The sequence below is a fragment of the Diuraphis noxia genome, unplaced genomic scaffold (assembly GCF_037042655.1).
Source record: "Diuraphis noxia isolate RWA-SAM2 unplaced genomic scaffold, SU_Dnox_SAM2 contig0002, whole genome shotgun sequence".
In the NCBI taxonomy this organism is placed as follows: domain Eukaryota; kingdom Metazoa; phylum Arthropoda; class Insecta; order Hemiptera; family Aphididae; genus Diuraphis; species Diuraphis noxia.
Window position 1 is genome coordinate 69,790,218 of NW_028301712.1, and position 21,743 is coordinate 69,811,960.

At 29.4% G+C, this 21,743-nt stretch overlaps 1 protein-coding gene across 2 annotated transcripts in view; it reads right to left on the bottom strand.

Moving 5' to 3' along the window:
* The window catches only part of Fife (regulating synaptic membrane exocytosis protein fife), a 212,593-nt gene that overhangs the window by 143,911 nt on the left and 46,939 nt on the right, over positions 1-21,743 (bottom strand). For both annotated transcript variants that reach the window (XM_089219690.1, XM_089219689.1), the window contains exon 3: positions 2,095-2,215. In XM_089219690.1, coding sequence (XP_089075816.1) covers positions 2,095-2,215 — 121 coding nt within the window. The remainder of the gene's footprint in view (positions 1-2,094; positions 2,216-21,743) is intronic.

Genomic DNA, 21,743 nt, shown 5'->3' on the forward strand with positions numbered 1-21,743 from the left:
TGTCTTTATGATACATATACGCCTAATATGAGAGAAAAAAAAGAATAATAACAATAAAAATAGTATCCAATTTCTTGGGATCAACAGAGAATAAGGTAAAAAATATTTCTCTGGCACTCTTTTCCACATGGGAAATCTTTACTTACACGGACGGCTATCCACATGATAGTTTTGGATTAACCTTAATCTATAACGCCACACCCACCCATTTATCGACAAATGGAAATGGTTTGCAATTATTGGACGTACATTTTGTCTGCCAACATGAAAGTTAAAATAATTTGTTTTTAATGGATCAATGGCTTGAAAAAAAAACTTTCAATCTAAATTAGGTTTATTGAGTATGAGAAGTATAATCAAGTTATTTGTTTTAGATTATTAATGAACCGTTACTTTTTATAAGATAGTAAATAGTATATTTTTAAAATATAAATAGGCATACCTTTCTACTTTATTCATAAGCATAACGTTGTATTTTAACCAAGGAGATAATATAGAATAAAAATTCATTATTTACCCTAAAATGTAAGTACTTTAGAGTACTATTATGATAGAAGTTATCCTAGATTATATACTAATAATATTCGCTATGTAGATACTTGCATAAGTTAAAGCTATTATCTGAGAGTACACTTTTTATTTACAATAACTTTTTTTTGATTAATTAGTTTTTAACAATAATATTCATTAACTATGTGCATACAAACCCTGGGAGAATTTAAAAACCTATAGGTTTTGCCTTAGTAAATATTATTATTGTACAAATGTAGCATTAGGTATGGATTTTTTATTTGTTGATTTTTGAAAGCATCTTCTAACACATTATTTTTTAAATTTAATTTAAACTCTGATTAACGATTAATAACCCGTAATAATGATCAATTCTTCATTAACATTAGTATTTAAAATTTAAAAATCAAAATGTATGGATTAAAAATATTATCACTTATTCAACATAGGTATACAATCTCCAATCAAATTATAATAATGCGGTTATGTGCATATGTTACATCGTATATAGGTATGTATACAATATATATTGTTTACTAAACATAAATTTATTAACGTTTATATTATATATATATATAGGTATCAGTACCACATGGGTTAGTTTGATAAAGGATATAATCTGGGTATAATATTAAATTATCAAGGGTCTCTAAATAGCTTTACTAATTTATAGATGCCCAATAATTCAACCAAAGATAAACATATCGGGTCTTAAAATTATGTTGATAAATGCTTCAAGAAATTCTTAAAACTCCATCTATCTAAATTAAACTATATTTATAAGAATGGTTCATTTAAATACTGATTCATATTATATAGATTATAGATGATCATCAATTTTTCACAAATAATTTATAATCTAGTGACTATACCAAAACATTATAAAAATATAACTATAATGTAATAAGCACATTTTAGTTTCAAATAATTTGGTGGCTAAAAGACCAATTTTAGACTTAATTTGATTTTCTTTCATTCAATCCATTGAATTAATTAAAAATATATTAAATTCATATATTAAATAACATATTTTGAATAAACTAATTAAATCAATTGCATTATTGTAGGTTTAATTTAATAATCTTAAATACTATTATATAACATATATATATATATATATATATACATTAAATATAATTAAAGGTAAATATATACTAATGACTAATATGTATTATACACTTGTCTAAAGAAACCATTCAAATAAAGTTTAACGTGCACGAAACCAATAAGTTTGAAATATTGACATACAAATGCTAAATTCATTATTTTTAAATGTAGTTATTAAATAGTAACTATGGTGAATTCAGAATGATTTATTTGAAACTATTTAAGTTAAGTCTATAATAATATAATTTATTAATACATAGCATGAATACAATCATACTCAAACTAACTTAGGACTCAAATATTTCAACATAGTAGTTATTATTATAATAATAGAATCGAATATAATAGATGCACATGCCACCACACACTTGCTATGGTACTATATATTTTTTTTTAACTCAAAGTTCTTGATATAAACATTTTATTCTTAGATAAACATGAAATAAAATAATTAAATATATGATACAAATTTCTTACTTTTGTCTTGTGCTGTCATTAAACTTGATGATAGCGTTTGCCTGATTTTACTGAATCTAGTGCCTTGTTCCGGCACTGATGATTCAGACCCAGAATTAGTTTCTGGCACAGGAGGTACGATCTAAAAATAATTGAATAAAAATTAATTTACATATACATTTATATAATCAAGCAAAATGTTTCGAACAAAAAACGAATATCTACAAATTAAAATTATATTCCATTTATGTTACATTTGCAATGACTCAAATATAATAAAATCACCCTTCATATTTTACTAATCAAAATAATGTAATGACAAAATTTAATGATTATTAAAAAATATACCTGTATAATTTGATTTAAAAATTTAAAAAAAACCAAAATATTACTTAATATAGTTGAATTATTTATCGATACTGAAAGTATTAATTTTGTGTTCTGAGTGTTCTGACATTATTTTAATTTAAAATTAAAATACAACATACATAATTATTATATCGTTGCATTAAACACCAATCGGTTCTGAGCAAAAATCTATTAAAATTTAAAAAAAATCAAAAACAACAGACTTGATTTCCAATTGAAAATAACTTTCAAAGGCTAATTGAAACTTTCAAAGCAGACTTAAAAATTTGTAGAGAAAAAATTGTAAAAGCAATTCATTCAGAATTAATAAATCTAATTTGATTTCTAATAAAAACTCTAATTAGCTTCTTTTTTTTACTCAGCTTTGAAATACATATACCTAATAGATATTTTTACGAAAATAAAATAATTTCTTTCTAACTTAAAACTTTTTTAAATAGAATAAATGATGTAAATGTTTACTTTATAACTTTATCCTCAGCTTTCAATTGGTTGATATTTAGTATAATCATAATCATAACGGAACGTGACTGAAATTAATCGAAAATAATTTTAGACATCTGTGTTCCATGACAAGAAGAACGAAAATACAAAATGATGTAAATTTAAATTTAAATTTAAATATATTCCACGTCCCGCACTCGTAATGTGTGCATCTAATTTAATCGATGATTACTAATTTATTAAAAATTAAACTAAATACTTAACCGTTTTTGTTGAGAAAAGTTTTTAAAAAGCAAACAATTTTAAGTGCTTTTTAACAAAAAAATATCATTGTCCGTCTGGGGTCCAAAATCCCAAGGCAAGACTTTTTGTAATTATTTTAATTATTTAAACCTATAATATAACATATAACAGACCGTCTTCCCAACCGCGTATCTTTCACTTACCTACGTAAAACAACACCTAATAAAAAATGAACACTAATAAAATTAAGACTATCTCCCCAATTAAAATTATAAGCCAAAACACCGTACAAAAGAAAAAGAATAAGAGTCAGCCAATCAAGCGAATCCGATATGAACGATGTTTTCAATTACGACTGGATTGAGGTCGTCTCTTCCAAATCTCATAAACGTTTAAATTCTGATAAACAAAGTCAGCTATCAAAAACAATTAAAACCACGACTAACATGCAATCTCTCTCTCGTAATAAATTCAGTGCCCTATCACAAAATAAAGACACGGATATGGAAACTAATGAAGTAAACAAAATCGTCTCTAAATTACCTCCACCAATATTTATTAAAACTCAAATCCAAAATTATCAAGTTTTTTGCGATAGAATAAAAAAATAATAGAACCGACCGACGATTTTACCTGCAAAAATTCTTATATCACTTAAAATAAACACTACCTCGGCAAATGCATACAGATCAATAATTAAATTTCTAAAAAAATCAAAAGTTCAATTTTTTATACATCAATTAAAAGAAAACAAACCATACCATATCGTACCATATCGTCATTAGAAATTTACATCCTACCACTTCACCCAATTACATAAAAGAAGAACTCAAAAAAGAAGAATTTCAAGCGATAAAGTCGCAAACATAGAGTCTCAAAAATAAAACTACCCCTAATTTTTGTAGACCTAGAACCAGCGCTAAACAATAAAAACATATTCGAGTTCCAAACTATGTAAATTACAAAAACTGCGGTCACACCAGAACTTACTGCAACAACCATCCGAGCCAAACCATCCAATATAAGACCCGTACAAGCTTTCCAGTCTAAATGTCTCAGACAAATAACTGGAGCCCCATTATATATGATCAATGACGCATTACATAAGGATCTACAAATCCCAACAGTCGACGAAATAGCAACTCGACAATACAAAAAGTTCCACTCCAAACTCCACTCAAACCAAAACCCTCTAACTTCCCTCATGTCCTCTATAACCATCTCCAACAACCCTCCGATGAAGTTAAAAAAAAAATGGCAAAGAGACGCTCTAGCCTAAAAAAAAAAAAAAAAAAAACGGTCTCCATAACTACATAATATATGAACTCACAAAACTAAATGGGATGTATTGTTTATGGACGGGTTTCCCTCCTCAAGACATCAAGTCATTATATTCTTATTACCCATTTTATCAAATTTACTTATTGTGCAAATTTTATAGATTGTAAATATGCCTTTTAAATAATAAAAAAAAAAAAATTTTAATATAGATACTTTTTTTATATTTCTTTTAATTTATAGAAATGTTCTCCTTTTATTCGTCTTTTCATTTTTATCTTCTCGTTGACACCTTAACTGCTATAAATCACGAACAAACGTAAAACCAGGCATTTAGCCCACTGATTTATGAAAATCAGATTTCTTTTTTCGTACTTTATTTTATTGCCGGAAAACTACTTTTAAACACTTTTGTCTTATATTGTGTTTCACAATTATTTTTTAGAGATATTATTTTTAAATTGTTTTCATTGGTCTACATTGTATCCTTATCGTAATTCCCAATAGGTAAAGCCCGGTTAACAACTCAATAATTTCATGATATGTCTGGAATTTAAAAAAACAGATTTACATAACACAACAGGACTTTTAAAGAACTCTAATTATTTTAATGATATAATATAATATTGTGTTAGTAAATATTGTTAAAGATGATATATGCTATCTAGTGTGTAACAAATCATTTTTAATAAAATTAATTTATTATAATAATGCACAAAACTTAATATTACTTATTAGTTCTTATAATTAAAACTTTTGTTTAAACTTATTTCGCAGTTTGATACAAATTATAACTATAATAATAATAATAATAGTATTATGACTTGAGAATGAAAATTTCTTAAGACTATTAAACTGTATACTAACTATTAGCGAGAGCTGCTTTTAGTATATTTTTAAGACAATATTTTATTATTACTAACTTGTTATTATATAGTACTTATTCAAATAATAAAATTAAAACAAATATACATCTAGTTAATTATATTAATACGTTTTTACAAATAATTTAATACTATATATATATATTTTTTTTTTACAATTTCAACTAAAATATTCAAACATTGTTAATAAACGTAGCATAAATAAATCGTGCATTAAGAGTTAAGACATAAGGATCAGAATCATATTGTTTATTTTTTTGAGAAGCCATATTATTAAACTTTAATAACAGTAGCTTACTGTATTTATTATTCACTGTAACCAATTTAAGTAAAAGTTGATTAAATAGACTAAACATTTAAAGTAAATTTCTTGCAACAAAAAATTATTTGATAATTTAAAAACATGTTATTACGTTTTAAAATAATAAACAACAATTTATTGTTTTACGGCTAATATTATATTTTGTGACGCAATCCTGAATTTCATAATTAACAAAAATCCAACCTTAATTGATTCAATACTTAAATCAGATCGATAATTCCATACAATGAATGATAAAGAATTTTTGTAAAAATGTAAATAAATAACTTTCTGGATATATTTTAAAACATTTACTCTTTTTAAACATGCACAAATTACGAATTGTGTCTACACGTTATATTATGATCTTCGCACAGTCCTTGAACTAATAGGCAAACTATATAAAGCCAGTGGAATTGGATGGGTTGGCGGTTGCTTATTGAGTCACTATCTATAACGAAAACGTTGAAATCCAACATGAGACAAGTTACCGGTAATACTTAATACAAGTATATTCAAAATTCGTTTGAAACTTGTAAGAAATATTCATGAATAATGATTTATTGCGTATGTACGTATATTGTTTTTGTTTTTAACAATGCAAAATCTGGTGTGGCCTACGCACTGAGCAGAAGTATAAAACAACATGAATTACTCACGTCCACCGCGAAAACTACCAACATACTCCGTCTAGAATTTATAGTTCTATATTTATATATTACAACTAACAAAAAACACTGATTTTATCATACTCAAAGGAATTAAGTTCAAGATTGAACGCAGAGATCACAGTTTTTCCATTTATAATAAAGATAGTATTGCAAATCATTTCACCGCAAAACTTCAACTGCAAATTCACCTGAATATTCTTTCTAAACGATTTACTAACTACACAATTAAAGAATCAATTCGCACTCAAACTTGGTAATTCAGCCCTATAACAATTGATAGCATCGTCATCATTCACTTGTCTAAGATTAAATAAAGTTAAATATTATTGTTGAACGCTGGGCATTACACTAACAGTTAACTTGGCTGTCCCACTTTCGCTTCCATTTCCATACAAAACTCCATTATAATTCTAACCAGCTAATTAGACATGAACACCTAATCATCAAACACAGTTCACCACTCAACAAAGTTAATCAGATTTCCCAAACTAAATTGTGAAACTGTATTTTGTGTCATCTTTCACTGTTATTAATTAATTGTAAATAAGTTACTTTTACTTTGTATGCGTTTTATACTATATTCCATATTTTATAAGTTCTATTTAGAAAAACTAATCTTTTCTCATTTTATTCAAATATTATAGATTTAAAATTTTAGCTTTTTTAACAAATATCTTGCTAACATTACTTAAACAAAATATATTTAATATTTATTTACTATATTATAATACTATACACACTAATACTGTACACGGATAGTAGGCAATCTGAAAATGAATATAACACATATTGATTTTCTAACTAGATAGGTACATTTTATCTTTTCTGAATATCTGAGAAATGTATTTATTTTTTTTTAAATCAATATTTAATCAATATTTTGAAACGATATGATTGAGTTTTTACAGTGAGTGAAAAATATATGCATACGTAAAAAATAATTTTAAACATACATTTTGAATCTTGTGATTTGAATATCGGTTATATTCTTTATATATATATATGAGTAAACAAAACATACTGTTGAAATACATTTATATTTGTATTGAATACGGATAAAACATTAAACTAGAATGAAAAAAAAAAAATCGAAAAATTCAAAATAGGTCGTCCGCGAGGAAAAAGTTACATCAAAAATAAAATACGATAGAAGCACTGCGTGAAGTACTTTTCATAAACCCAATGTTCAAGGAAGGAATAAACGAGATTTGGTAGTAAGAAAAGAAGAAACTCATATTTTATACTTGGACACCCATTAAACGTTGTAATTTTTTTATATCATAAAAAAAAATTACGAGTATAAGGAGAACCGCAGTTCAAAACAGCATTAATTCAGAAAGGCCATCTATATACTAGTATATAGCGTGCACGTTGTTATTATTTCCAAGTGACGGGGTCTAATTATGTTCGAATTTTTTACACGAACTCTTTCCACTATCCAAACCCCTCTACTTCCATCCAGCCGTATTATCTATCATATTTTGTTGCCAATAACATGGCTTGTAAAAAACAGACATCAATCTACGTTCACCCACCGTTTGGTTAAAATTGATATTAATGAATATAATTTGCACAATAAATGTATAATAATATACGAATTCGTTTAAGAACAAAAATATACTGTATCAAGATCACTTATATTAAAGAAAATATATCTTCGTGGTGAATATGCATCATAAAGTAGTGTTCACACAATTTAACATATCAGCTTCAAACTAATCGACATATAGCTTTCGGGACAGGAAGTATTTAATAAATGTTCAGAGTTAAGTTATTCGTTTTCCTGTAGATTATGAAAAACTTATTTCTTAGAGAAATTAAATGTTTATTTACATTGAATATAATACAATTACCTACGAAAAGTAGATTATTATAATTTATTTATATAAAACTTTCAATGAATCCACTGATATAAAATTCTATAATATTATGTTACATTTAAAAAAAAATGGCATCGATATGCTACAATATAACATAACTGAGTTACGCTATGTTAAAAAGTGATAAAACTTGATTTAATTCCAATATTATAAGCTCCTATAGAGTTCCCACAATTTATTAAAATTTGATAAAATTATACTATTATATTGTTTTAGAAACTTACATAAATAGTTAAACATTTAGCTATTATAGTATTCCATTTTTCAAGAACATAACTGGATAGCTAAAAAAAAAGTATTTATTACTCCCAGAAATATACGAAAATACGAAAACAACTTGCATTTTTCTTGGTAAAAATAAATGTTCGAAAAGCTTATCCACTCAATATAATCATATGCGCTAAATCCACATTAATATTTGTTTTGTTTTTTTTTTTTATTGATCAAAAGACATCGGTGACAACGGCCATTAGTCGTAAACGTTACATTGATTACATTTTTTTTTTTTTTAAGTATCTTAAATATAATATTTTAAATTAAATTGTACAATTCATAATTTCTTAAAAAAATCAAGATTCCACATTAATATTATAATTGGTCTAAGTATATTTTTTGTATTTGTAAAATACCTCGGTCTTACAAATATATTTTGTAACGGAGCCGCCGTTGGCGAATCTCCGTCACGTATAATAAATGTTAACTCTGGTTATTGTTATAGTAATCACATATGTTTATTATTATGTTTTCTATAATACATTATTTGGGAAAGCGATTCACGTCCCTTGTCCCGTGTTGAATGGGATATGGGTCCGAGATCACTTTGACATTGTGGAGGAATGGTCTCTATAATTGATGTACAAGTTGGGTAGGTACGGGTGGTCACGTCCGGCCCGCTCAGACAAGTGGCGTTGGCTCGTGAACCCGTACGGAAAAGCGTGGCCTAAGTAGGCGCGCTCGGGGGGGGCTGATTTATTAAGGTAGTCCTGAAAAGGACTATTTTGGTTCTCCTGCGTCTTCCGTGTAGCTGGGACTAGGGTTGCGCAAACAACATCGATATTATTGTTTCATCGATAATCGATATTACTGCAGTCTGATATTATCGAAAATATCGCATCGATATTTTTATACCGATATATCGAAATAATATATGTAATATCGATATATCCATCTATTTTAGATTCTGAACGAAGTGATGAATGTATTAATTTTACAATGATGTGTTTGTTTTTTTTGTGTCTGTGTACAGCATAACTAGTCGAAATAATGCTTCAATTTCAAACTTTGGGGGTTGTTTCTGATGTAAAAGTGAATATCCTTGGTTCATTATAGAGGTCAAAAGTTAAAATTTTCCTACAGTTTTCAAAAAAATCGAGAAAAACAGAAAAAAAATGACAGACAAACGGGAATTTTTACGTAAAACCAGTTTTCGACCAAATCGATTTTTTTATATGGTTGTAATTCAAAAACAAATCACTGTAAATAAATGAAATTTTCACCAAATGTTTATGTTAGTGTTATCTATATACAGTTTAATTTTCACATTTTCAAAATTTTCATTTTGACTTTTTTTGAGTTATTTATAGACCACTCAAATTTTCGATTTTTATGAGAATTTTTTATTGAAGTGCCGGTAAAAAAATTTTGGATGACCAAAAAAACTTGAAAGTTGATTACAAGGTTCCTTATGAGTTGTTCTTATTTTAGCTAAAAAATATTAAAAATCGTAAGTCACAATTTTTTTTATAATCGTATATAGTTCAAATTTTTACGAAATCTGTCGAAAACGCGAAAATTTGCAAGTAATTTTGAAGTTGAAAAATCATAAAATTGTTTGTGTTTATAACTAAGGATTGAAAATACAACACTAAGTTTTCCATAATTAGTGTTTCTTCAAGTAGCTATAGAGAAAACTTGAAACAGCAATATAGGAAAAATTTTAAGTGCGTTTGAATTTAAAATTTTTACGAAATAGCGTAACGATAACGATTTATCCTGAAACGATTTTAAATATTTGTTATTATTTTTTAAAAAGTATAATTCGTAGATACTTGAAAATTTCACAAGTTATTTAGATTGGCATTTTCTTTATATGATTTAATTTTCAAAATATTTTGACTTTTTTGAGATATTTAAAGACAACTGAAATTTTCAATTTTTCTGAAAATTTTTTTTTGAAATGTCTATAAAATTTTTTTGGCCCTATCAGAATACTTGAAAATTTAATACAAAGTTTCTCATAAGTTATTCTTATAGTTATTTAAAAATTATAAGAAGACATAGGCACAATTTTTTTTTATAAGCGTTTATAGTTCAAATTTTTACGAAATCTGTCGAAAACGCGAAAATTTGCAAGTAATTTTGAAGTTGAAAAATCATAAAATTGTTTGTGTTTATAACTAAGGAATAAAAATACAACACTAAGTTTTCCTTCAAGTAGCTATAGAGAAAACTCGAAGCATCATTATAGGAAAAATGTTTTGAGCGTTTGAGTTTTAAATTTTTATGAAATCACGTATAGTGATAACGATAACGATTTGTCCTCAAACCAGGTATATGTATATTGTATATCTATGATAATATAAGGTATTATGAATTATGATAACTACATGCAATGTTTTTGGAAAAATTGATTAACCATTCCTTATGCAAAATGCGTCCTAATTGAAAAATAAAATATTTGTTTCAAAATAGAATATATGATAATATTTAAATATAATATATCCTAGACTAACAAATCATGTCCGTTCAGAATCGTTTTTCGTATACAATGATACCTATCATTGCATTCAAATCTAACCTACCCTAGTCAGAGGTCCACCCCACCACCTAATGTACAGTAGAGCGACATCCACTTACCCGCTTTTTTTCATACTGATTTTTTCCAAGTTATTTCTCAGACATGCCTTGATACAGGCTTTAATGGATTTATAATTATCTCGGTTGTCGCCGTTGTCGGTCACCGGGACAGTGTATCCGTATATATGTATTTGCGAGTTGCGACTCACTGTGAATATTATTATCATTAGCCGGATGTCTCGCACTCGGGCACTCGACGATTATTTTTCAATAAAATTCCTGGAATGCACCGTAGTCCACAGTAAATAACGGCATGTTGATATTTATCGATAGTCGTAAGCACTCGTAAAGGTCGTAAGAGTTACTCTGAATAGACTACCTATGAGGCTATGAAGAATAGGTATTAAACTATTAAATATTATTTGCTCTGTCGATCTGTCGTTTGTCGTCAAGAACTCAAGAGTCAGTTATTAGTTTATTACTTACTACTTAGCATTGAACATATTTACATATAGACATAAGGTTCTAAATATATCAAATCTAAATCTAACAAAAATAAAACAAATTTTAAAAATGAGTTTAAATATTACTGATGTTAATGAAATTTCTGGTTCTGAATTTCTAATTTTCTAAATGTTCTACCTAACAAGTTATACATTTTATAATATTCAATGTACCCATAATTATTAATTATATATTAAAATATTTACTTGTTATTTATTTATATGACCTATTAATATTAATATATAAAATTATATCGATATATCGAATCATTGTCGATTTTGCGCAACCCTAGCTGGGACTGATCAGCTTACCCCGACGGTTGTCAGCTCTTTGACGCTGGACGCGTCGGCCAATGGGCTGGACGCGTAACTCCGAGTCCGTGGTTATTTGTAGACGTTGAAGTTGGTTGTGGATGCGTTGAATATTGCTCAGCGGTATCTCGTCGATTCCGTCGTTTTGCGGCTTGGCATGATTGCACAAGGTAAAAACTGAATTTTAAAATGATCTAAGTATCCGAAAAGTAAAACAATTTTATAAATAAACAATTTTGTCCTGCTAAAAACCTTTTCTGGAACACTGTGCTTGGTAGTCTTCGGTGGTGGGTTGTTAATTTCCACTGTCTGCTAGTGCTCTTTGTCAGCTGGCCGGCGATCTTCGTTGGCGGCTAGTAATGTTCTCCTTAATTCCAATAACGGCAACAGTGAGCTTGCGTGCAAATGTTGACGTTCAGAAGTTTGGAGAAGGACTAGATGTCGGTCGCTTTGCTTTGTTGGGGTGGCTATGCCGTTTACTATACCAGGCTTGCGCCTTTACTAATGGATGGAATTTGAATGGTTAGTAGTTTTATTGATTGATCCACGTAAATGGGTATGGTTTGGGTTTTCCTTTGATAGTTGAAGGGGTATGGATTTTTCCTAGAAGTCGAATATGATCGTGATCTGAGAAGAAACTTTTGTAAAACATTGATTTGGATTGATACTGAATAGAGGTTTGGATGGATTTGAAGTTGGCAGATTTGAGAAGAACCGAATTTTTAACGACAGTGGGTATACCTGTTATTGTACGTACCTAAACCAATAATTTGGACGGATTCGATACGCTTCCAGTGAGAGGGACAGATGAAAGGTGCCCAGGAGGGGCCAGCATAGGTAAGAACGGGGGAGATGTAATGTTTGAGTGTGTTAAGTTTGGTTTTTAGTGGAATGGGACATTTACGGTTTAGTTTGGAATAGAGTATACCACGGGTGCGAGTGGCTTTTTTGATGATATTTTGTACGTGGATATTTTGGATGTCGGTCTGCTTTGCTTTGGGGGAATGACTATGCCGTTAACTATACTAGGATTTCGCCTCTACTAGTGGGGGGAGAGTATTAAGGAAGTTTTTAATGGTAAGTCCAAGTTAACGAGTAAGGTTTAAGTTGTTTTTTGGTAGTTGGGGGGGGGGGAGTGAGATTTACCTAGAAGGCGGATATGATCATGATCTGAAAAGGAATTTTTGTAGAACATAAGTTTGGACTGGGACTGAATAGATGATTGAATGGATTTAAAGTTAGCAGATTTGAGAAGAACCGAATTTTTGACAATAGAGGGCATGCCCGTTATTGTTCGTATACCTGTGTTTTGGACGGATTCGATACGCCTCCATAGTAAAGGACCGATGAAAGGAGCCCATGAAGGGCCAGCGTAAGTAAGAACGGGAGATACGTATAGTTTAAGAATTTTGAGTCTGGTAGAAAGTGGGATGGATGTCGGTCGGTCGAGCGCACACGTATTTATACGCGTCGACCGACTCTGGCGTACTTCTGATTGGTTGTTGTGTTGCATTTGACGAGTGAACCTGGCATCGATTGCTGAATCGATTGGTATTGACCGTGTCATTTTCACTTGGCAAATTTCCGTAAAATAGTAGTGTAAAATAAATCTGTTTGTGGATGTTCTAGATAGGCATGTGAGTTGTCTATGCTTGCCTATTGCTATCGATTTGTTGGCCACGAGAACGGCCTTTTTAGTTGTTCTATGATACTCGCGCTTTGTGCCGTTTCAATTTTTTATTTATTTATTTTTTATATATTTTAATATCTGATTTGAGTTTAAAGATGTGATTGGAACAAAGTGCAAGGTGTTGAACGGTTGTAGTTACTACACGCACATAGTTTTTTATCTATTTATTGCAAAATTAACAAGCATGTTAATTTTTTCTTTCCTCGGTCCTTTTTCTTCATTATAGTTATTACATATATTTTATGTATGTGTAGTGCCTGTAACACATCTGGTGCTTGTATCCTAAACATTGTATTGTATTATGCAGAAATAGATAAATAATCAGTAGTCATGTCAGTTAAAGTATTAAATATTAGAAGTTTTGATTAATCGACTGAAAGGATTGGAGATGATTTAAGTTATATATATTTATATTTATAATGAAATTTCAATAAAATATATAATTTAAATATATTATATATTATCAACAACTCGATACGTTAAAAACTTTGAAATATTAAATAAATACCTTTTAACGACAAAACTTACCTTGGATGAGATAATAATTAAAATTAGAAAATGTTTAAAGTAACCTTAATTTATTCTCTTTATATTCACCACTTTACAAAGGTCAAATAATACTTTTTATAAAAGAATATATTATCTAAATGTACTTAAAAAGTCATTCAATGACGAACACAATGATCATCTCAGGGCTTGTTTTTTTTTTTATTGCATTGAGACATTCGTTAATTTTTGTGGGTCAACAAAAATAAGAATAAAAAAAGAGCAATGAGATGAACCTTTTAATATTAGACCAATCGTTTTGGATCTTTTGAAAAGTATAAAATATAAAAATCAAATATAGAGTCACAATACCAAAATATAGTCACATTGCCTAATGTAACTAAAAATATATTTAAAATCAATAACATATCGACCTTATTACTAATAAAAAAACGATAATTATACATATTATTTTATAGTATTCCTAGAAAATACGTCTTATTCTTATTCAACTGAGCATATCATAAAATGTTTTAGTTTAAAAGAAAACTATTGGCAATACCTATTGATATTACAAACATAAAAATATTTTTAGCAAATAAATCGAGATGCGCAAAATATTACAATATTACTATAAAAATAATATAAAATATTCTCCACTTTTGAAAATTAATAATGTCGTACGACAAAATATAAACAGTAAATATTGATCAAACTTAATGTACACCACATTTTGGGTGAACTTCTTTGATTTTAAGCGTGTTTAGTAGTGGAATAATGTGATAACTTCTAATAGTCATGAAATCTAAAATAGATAGAAAATACACGCATTTCAAGATAGCTACTTTATTTAATAATAATATATAAGTAATATCCTCATAGGCCACGACCTAATAAACCAGAATTATATTTCATGAGATAATCATACAAACGAAATGAAGGTTTAATGATTTATTCACTTTCCTTTAGTTTAATATATATTGGAAATAAAACATTTAAAAAAACCATTAATTGGCGAAACATTCAGTTAAAAACTGGACTGTTAAACATATTTTACCGTTCATTGAGGACCTTCGTTATTTATTTAAAAATAGTGACATTATATTCAATTAAATTAATTAATGATTAGAATCAGGTGCTATATGATCCTACAAAATCTTAGAAACAAATAACCAATGAGTTATGTATCGTGTGATTTCGTGTATTATACTAAACTGTCAATGTAAAATTTATAACTGATACGTAAAAAAATATTTCACGGTAAGTAGTTATATTTAATTAAATGTGAATAATTTTATTTTATAATTTATTTGTCATTTTAGTTACCTGACTCCTATCGAATTAGTATCTATTTAGAGATATTGTAAGTTATCTTACAGTTATCTATTTTATACTTTTCACCGATCATTAAAATAGATAAAAATTATTACATTTTAAAAGACGTAATTTATATATAATCTAAAAAGCTCAACGTGCATATTATATACATTTCACAAATAATCCATATAAACTTATTAATATATAAGAGTTATATGTTTTTTGTTTAGATGGATCCTCGGGTGGATCACAAGATGAAAACACATATACCGATGAGTGTTATTCAAACGCAATATTTGTTATAACGGTTTATTAATAATTGTTCTGATAGTTTGATCAGTTATAAAAAAATATTTCACTTTTAGTTAGTACCTAATAAGATTTCTTAGATAGAAAATCACTGATTTCAATAATAAATACAGTGTCCCGAGAACCTATAAAATTAAAACTGCATGTTTCTTTTTATAATGTTATTAGTATGTAATATCGAAAAAGATAAATATTATCATGTGTTCATTAATGTATAATATGTACAACTAGACATAAACTCGATTTTGAATTTTGATAAGGTATAATATTAGATAGCATAAAAATAAAATAAAAACCTTACAAAAATTATTCATTGTTTTTATAATACGAAACAATATATTATGGCAGTATAAATAATAATATTCACTAACGTCAGAATCTTTCCCAAAATAACATGTAGGTATCTATACATAAGTAGTATGTACCTGTAATATACGTCATAATTTATTGAAAAGAATGAATATAATATAATAGTTATAAGAAGAAAAATGTGTCTAAACAACCACAAAGGAATATATCTATACAATTATTTATTTTATTTTCGAATAAAGTAAAAAATGAAAAAAATTACTAGTGTAAAAACAAGTTGAATAGTTTATGTGAATCTACACACGCCATTCGACGTTTACAACAGTTGGATAATTAATGACTTTGGTTGTAATATTCAGAAGAACAAATTTTTGGTACTGTTTGCTCTTGAATAATATCGTGTTAAAATTGTAATTATAAAATATAGTAATTATAATACACAACAATAAGATATTCAATATTCTACACCAAATATGAATTATTTACCATAAATATATCAAAATAAAGAAGTATCCATATAGTCTGCAATAAAAACAAATTATCCAATATTAATATCCCTGGCTGTCACTTAGTCACCTAGCTGCATGCGGTGCTATGGATACTTCACCTAATATTATTAATGGACTGTAAAATATATTTTCAAAAAGGTTTTGATACCTTTGTGAAATTAAAAAAAAAAATGAATTAAAATTGTTAAATTACAATAAGTACTTAATAATTATTTGTAGATTATTATTTATTACCATTCTTTCATTAGTCATATTTGTTATAAAATAATAATATTGCTACATGGTGTTTAATGTATTACAACACATACGCCAGACTTTTTTATTCAAATTAATTGAAAAAACCCATACGCCATCTTATATTAGAGTATATTTGGTGGTACCTATTATGTACATTCACCGATATCTTAAGACCAAAATGTTCTAATTGGGACACTACTGTCATTCAAGTTTCAGCCCCCTCCCGTTCCAAATGTTCCTTCGACCCAATTATTCTGTTGCCATCCGCAATAATACAATAACTCTATATATAAACTACACGTATATCCTAGTATAGATACGCGATCTAAATGCATTAATTCGTAATATAACTTATACAAAGCGAGCAATGACCATAATGCACAGTATTTTATTATAGTATTTAATATTTAGAATATTTCGCACGACTATCTTACTAAGATCGTTCTATAGTATTTTTCAAACATTAATCGTAAGTACCTACAACAAATTACAAAAAATAAGCGAGTTGTAGAGGCGTATACAATTGTCGCTGTTCCCATACAAGATACCTGTGAATACAAAATATATAGATGTCTAACACTTAAATATTTCTTATCAGATACCTTTATTAGTGTATCGCGACGAGTAATCCCAGGGAAACGGATAGCACGTTTTGTCAGTCGAGAAGTGATGCGGAGTATCGTTCAAAACTCGTTTTGTCGAAATTTTGTCACGCTGTGTGGCATTATAACTACCTATTTTAAAGGATACCTTCAAACAATCCTTGAATAGCGAACAAAATTTCAGGACCGAGAGCATCGGGTATTAAGATGTTTCCCCCTACATAATTATATTCCCTTGCAGATGGTTACGCGAAAACGGTTGTAATTTTAACTTATAGGTAGACATTTTTCGGCGGAATTTCAGTGCACTATATATACAATATTATCGTTGTATAAAAAATCGTCATGAATTGAATAGGACGCGAAGAAACCGAAAGGCAAAGATGGTTATTGTAAGACTGATAACTGAATTTGAACTCCCGAAAAAGACGGCAGTAAATGTATTTTATTGTATAATGTCTTTGGTTGATTTATGCCACAATCAAATTCGTTGGAAATCAAAAAAAAAAAAAAAAAAAAACAGAAACACCAGATTGAGGAAAAAAAATTCTAAAATTTAGTTGCTGCATTATTTGCCGCACATGTCGCTATATTATTAACCACTACAGGTCCCTTGTTTAAAAACAGACAGTTTAATACGGCTCTATGATAACCATTATATTATTATTATTATATTATGTTAAGTGCTTAATTCCAAGGAAACCTTGGTAAAATAATCGCGTAACGTGCTGTACTACGATTTACGATTTTAACCACGACTATGACATAATATGGATATAATATTGTGGATTATCGAAGGTTCGTTTGCAAGCCGATGACGAATAAAAATAAGCGTGTGTATATTATGTACTATTTCGTAACGAAAAAGAAGTGAGCAAGTTTAGTGTCCGATTACCGATGTTACTGTATAACATGTGATTCGTTACGTAATTAAGTTTATACAAATTAAAGTATATCTACCTTAATAAATCACGTAATCGAAATTGCATTTGAATGAAATTTCCTATACATCATAATACCATCTATGTTTCAGAAATCTTAAATTTTAACATATTTATCTCAACACAAAGTGATCTAATAAGTCCTAATTTACTAATTTACAATCATATTGCAATAGGTACACGTAAATGTATTGCGTTTATTTTATACAATTTTAATTATAAATGTACTATATTATGATGATTTTAAAAAGTTTCATAATCATAATTATTTCTTTAAGCTTCTTTTATATTTGATAAATAATTCCCAAGATAATAATAATAATACATAGATTCAGTTAATTTTACTTGGTTTTAGTTTCAAACAAAATTAAGTTGAAATAACCGATAAATGTGTACTGTAATTAATGTTGAAATAAATTGTAAACCTACAAAGTTTCAAAAAACAAAAACCAATAAATGCTGCTATCTTTAGTATTTTGAACAAACTAGAGTTAAAATCTAACCAGATACATATTTATATTCAAACAATTAAATTCAAATTAACTTAGTCCATCAATTATTGATAAAAAAAAATAATAATATTGTGTTATTGTTTACAGTTGATTTATTGATTTTCTAACAATATACCATCTGCATAATATTATTCAATATTGTATTATACTACGAACAATAAATATCATAATAATTATCTTATATAATTAATAATGAATTATTATTATGAATAAATTATTTTATTAATTTAAATATCTATTATTTATAAGCTCTGTGTTAATATAATTATTTACACAGTATCTTCGGCCCCAATAGATTTCATCTGAGACAATAAACCACTGTACTTCATATATTATTATTATAATGAATTGAGCTCATAAATTCGATTTTTCAATGAATAATATTATATTATTTATATTAATACAAGTTAATAAAGCTGTTGTTTATATTTTATATTTTTATTTTTGTCTGTCATGGTGTGTAATTATCAAAAATAAAAATAATTCAATAACTTAACCATTAATCGACTTTATAGCACGTTCGTAGAAAAAATAATAATAAGTTTACATAGTCAAGTAAGATTTTTGAACCAATTTTAATGTGAAAATTTACAAATTGTGTAGACTTATACGTATAAGTGATGTGTCATGATCGGTTATCGCGTTCCAAATTTCCAATAGATATAGATTGATTAAACTAAAACCTGATACGATATCTTAATAGCGATATTCATGTTTTAACAGCTGACATATTTATGATTTGATACCACAAAAGTACAAATATGGCATGTGCCATAAATTAGCACTATGACACTATAATTGTATTACTTATGCATAATAGGCTTAATAAAATTCGTGCTCGTGTGAACGAAAGGTAAATATAAGAAGCTACAATCGACCATATTATGAACACAAAATATACATTATAGATGCGTACCTGTCCTATATATGACCTATCTTATCGTTTTTTTTTTTTTAATTTTCTATTAGATTGGGTTGGTTAGGTCCGTGTCATAAAAACATGAAATAATTGAACTAAGTATACAGATTATGTTTACTTTGTAGATTATCATATTATATAGATTGCAGATTAAGTGTTCGTATTGTTAGAATGTGCTACTAATTGTGATATTTTCATATTTATGACAACAATTTATATATACTAATCACTTGTTCACTTTTAACATGGTCAACTTCAAAATCACCAAAATATTTAACCAAACTTATATAAATATCAGACCTAGACAGTTTCATAACAAAAAGGTCCATTGAAACGAATCGACAACACTATACTATCGAAGTTTTCATTCGAACGTTATAGTTTTTTTTTTTTTTTTTTTTTTTTTTTTAGTGAAAACAAAATTTCCCATGGACCCTCAGTTATGCACGTGTACGAAGTTGGAGCCCTCTGAATAATTGCTAATGACTTCAAACATAAATCAATGTTTAACAAGTTATTCGCAAGTACTTCCAAAGTCTATTGATATGCGACTTGCAAGTCCGTAGTTTCGTCCGGAAACAAAGAATTATGTGACATAGCTTATCGAATCCAACAAATAATAGAATAATAATATTATTAGAACAAATTTGTATGCGTTGATACGCGCTTACAAGAACAGTAACAACAACAACAACAATAACAATGATGGCAGCAGCTGTGTCCTGTCCGTCGTAATTCGTTTAACCACGAGGACCGATATGAATAATACACTTGGATAGTATATTTTGAGTAAGTGGGGCGCGTGCTAAATCGGGACAGGTTAAACAGGACAACGACGGCGGCGGAGGCGATGACAATGACAATGACAATGACGACGATGACGACGAGGAGCTAGGTTTCTGATCGTCTGATAATAATATTGTGGAGAGCGCAACTGGTAGGCGAACTCTGCCACCCGTGTATACGCTATACGTGGCGCGTTACGCTAGCGATCGGGCGGAAAAGGCGGGCGATCAGGAATAACGAGTATCGTCGCTGCCGGGGTAACGGTGGCTGCGGCGGTGTCAGCAACGGCAACGGCAGCAACGGCGGCAGCAGCAGCAGCAGCAACGTGAACGTCGGTAGTGGCAGTGGCGACGTTGGGGAGTAAGCGCGGTGGATTAGGTGGACGAGGTGGACTAGGTGGTTGCCCAGAGGTATAGAGAGCGCGTTATCCAGGGTTGTTGTGAACGTATTGATTATGGCGCGGCGCGCGCGATGCATACGCCGCCGCGGCGTCAGCGGCGCGGCGGCTACGACGACGACAACGACGACGACGACGACTACGACTACTACTCCGCGGCCACGGTACGGGTCGTTCCCGGGACCATCTGCCTCGCCGCCGTCCCACGCGTCCCGCCACGCTCACACGCAGACCACCGCCCGGGCAACCACCACCGACTGTGTGCGTATTATTATTATTATTATTATTATTATACGCACACTGCGCTCGCGGTCGCGCCGTCGTCGGTGTTCGCTCGTTCCCAGCGCGTAACAGGTAAAAGCTGTGCGCTCCGACGTTGCCGCAGAACACGCGTCTCGCAATATAATATATTATCATTATAACAGCATGCACGAATAATGATGTATGACTGTGCGCAATAATAGTGCGCAGTACGTGTTTGTCTACGCTGAGGCGCTAAAAAATATTATTTGACGACGTGCAGGTCGCCGAAAGCGCACCGACACCGGACAACTGTCGGCCGACCGCGACAAGTGCGACCTGACTGCACCGTGCGAATTATTATTATTACTATGCGTTGTATCTTACGCATCGTTCAACCTATAATAATATGTCATTATGGACTCAATGACACTTGGATCTAATTGTTGAATAGCAGTGCATGACCATTATAAAAGATAAGTTTGCCCTCTCAATATTTTTTTCCGAGCAGGTGGCAACCACCCACTCGTGACCACCCTCCAAATGCTGCAAATGCTGCAAACTATAAATATTGAGGTTATGCTATATGCTATTGTTATTTCGCCAATCACACCGTAGAACACATGCGATGAGCAGACAGATATTATTAATCATATTATAACACGATAATAACATTATGATAATGTGCGTATAGTTATGCGGGTGTTTAAATCTCAGTGAATTTCTATTCCGTAT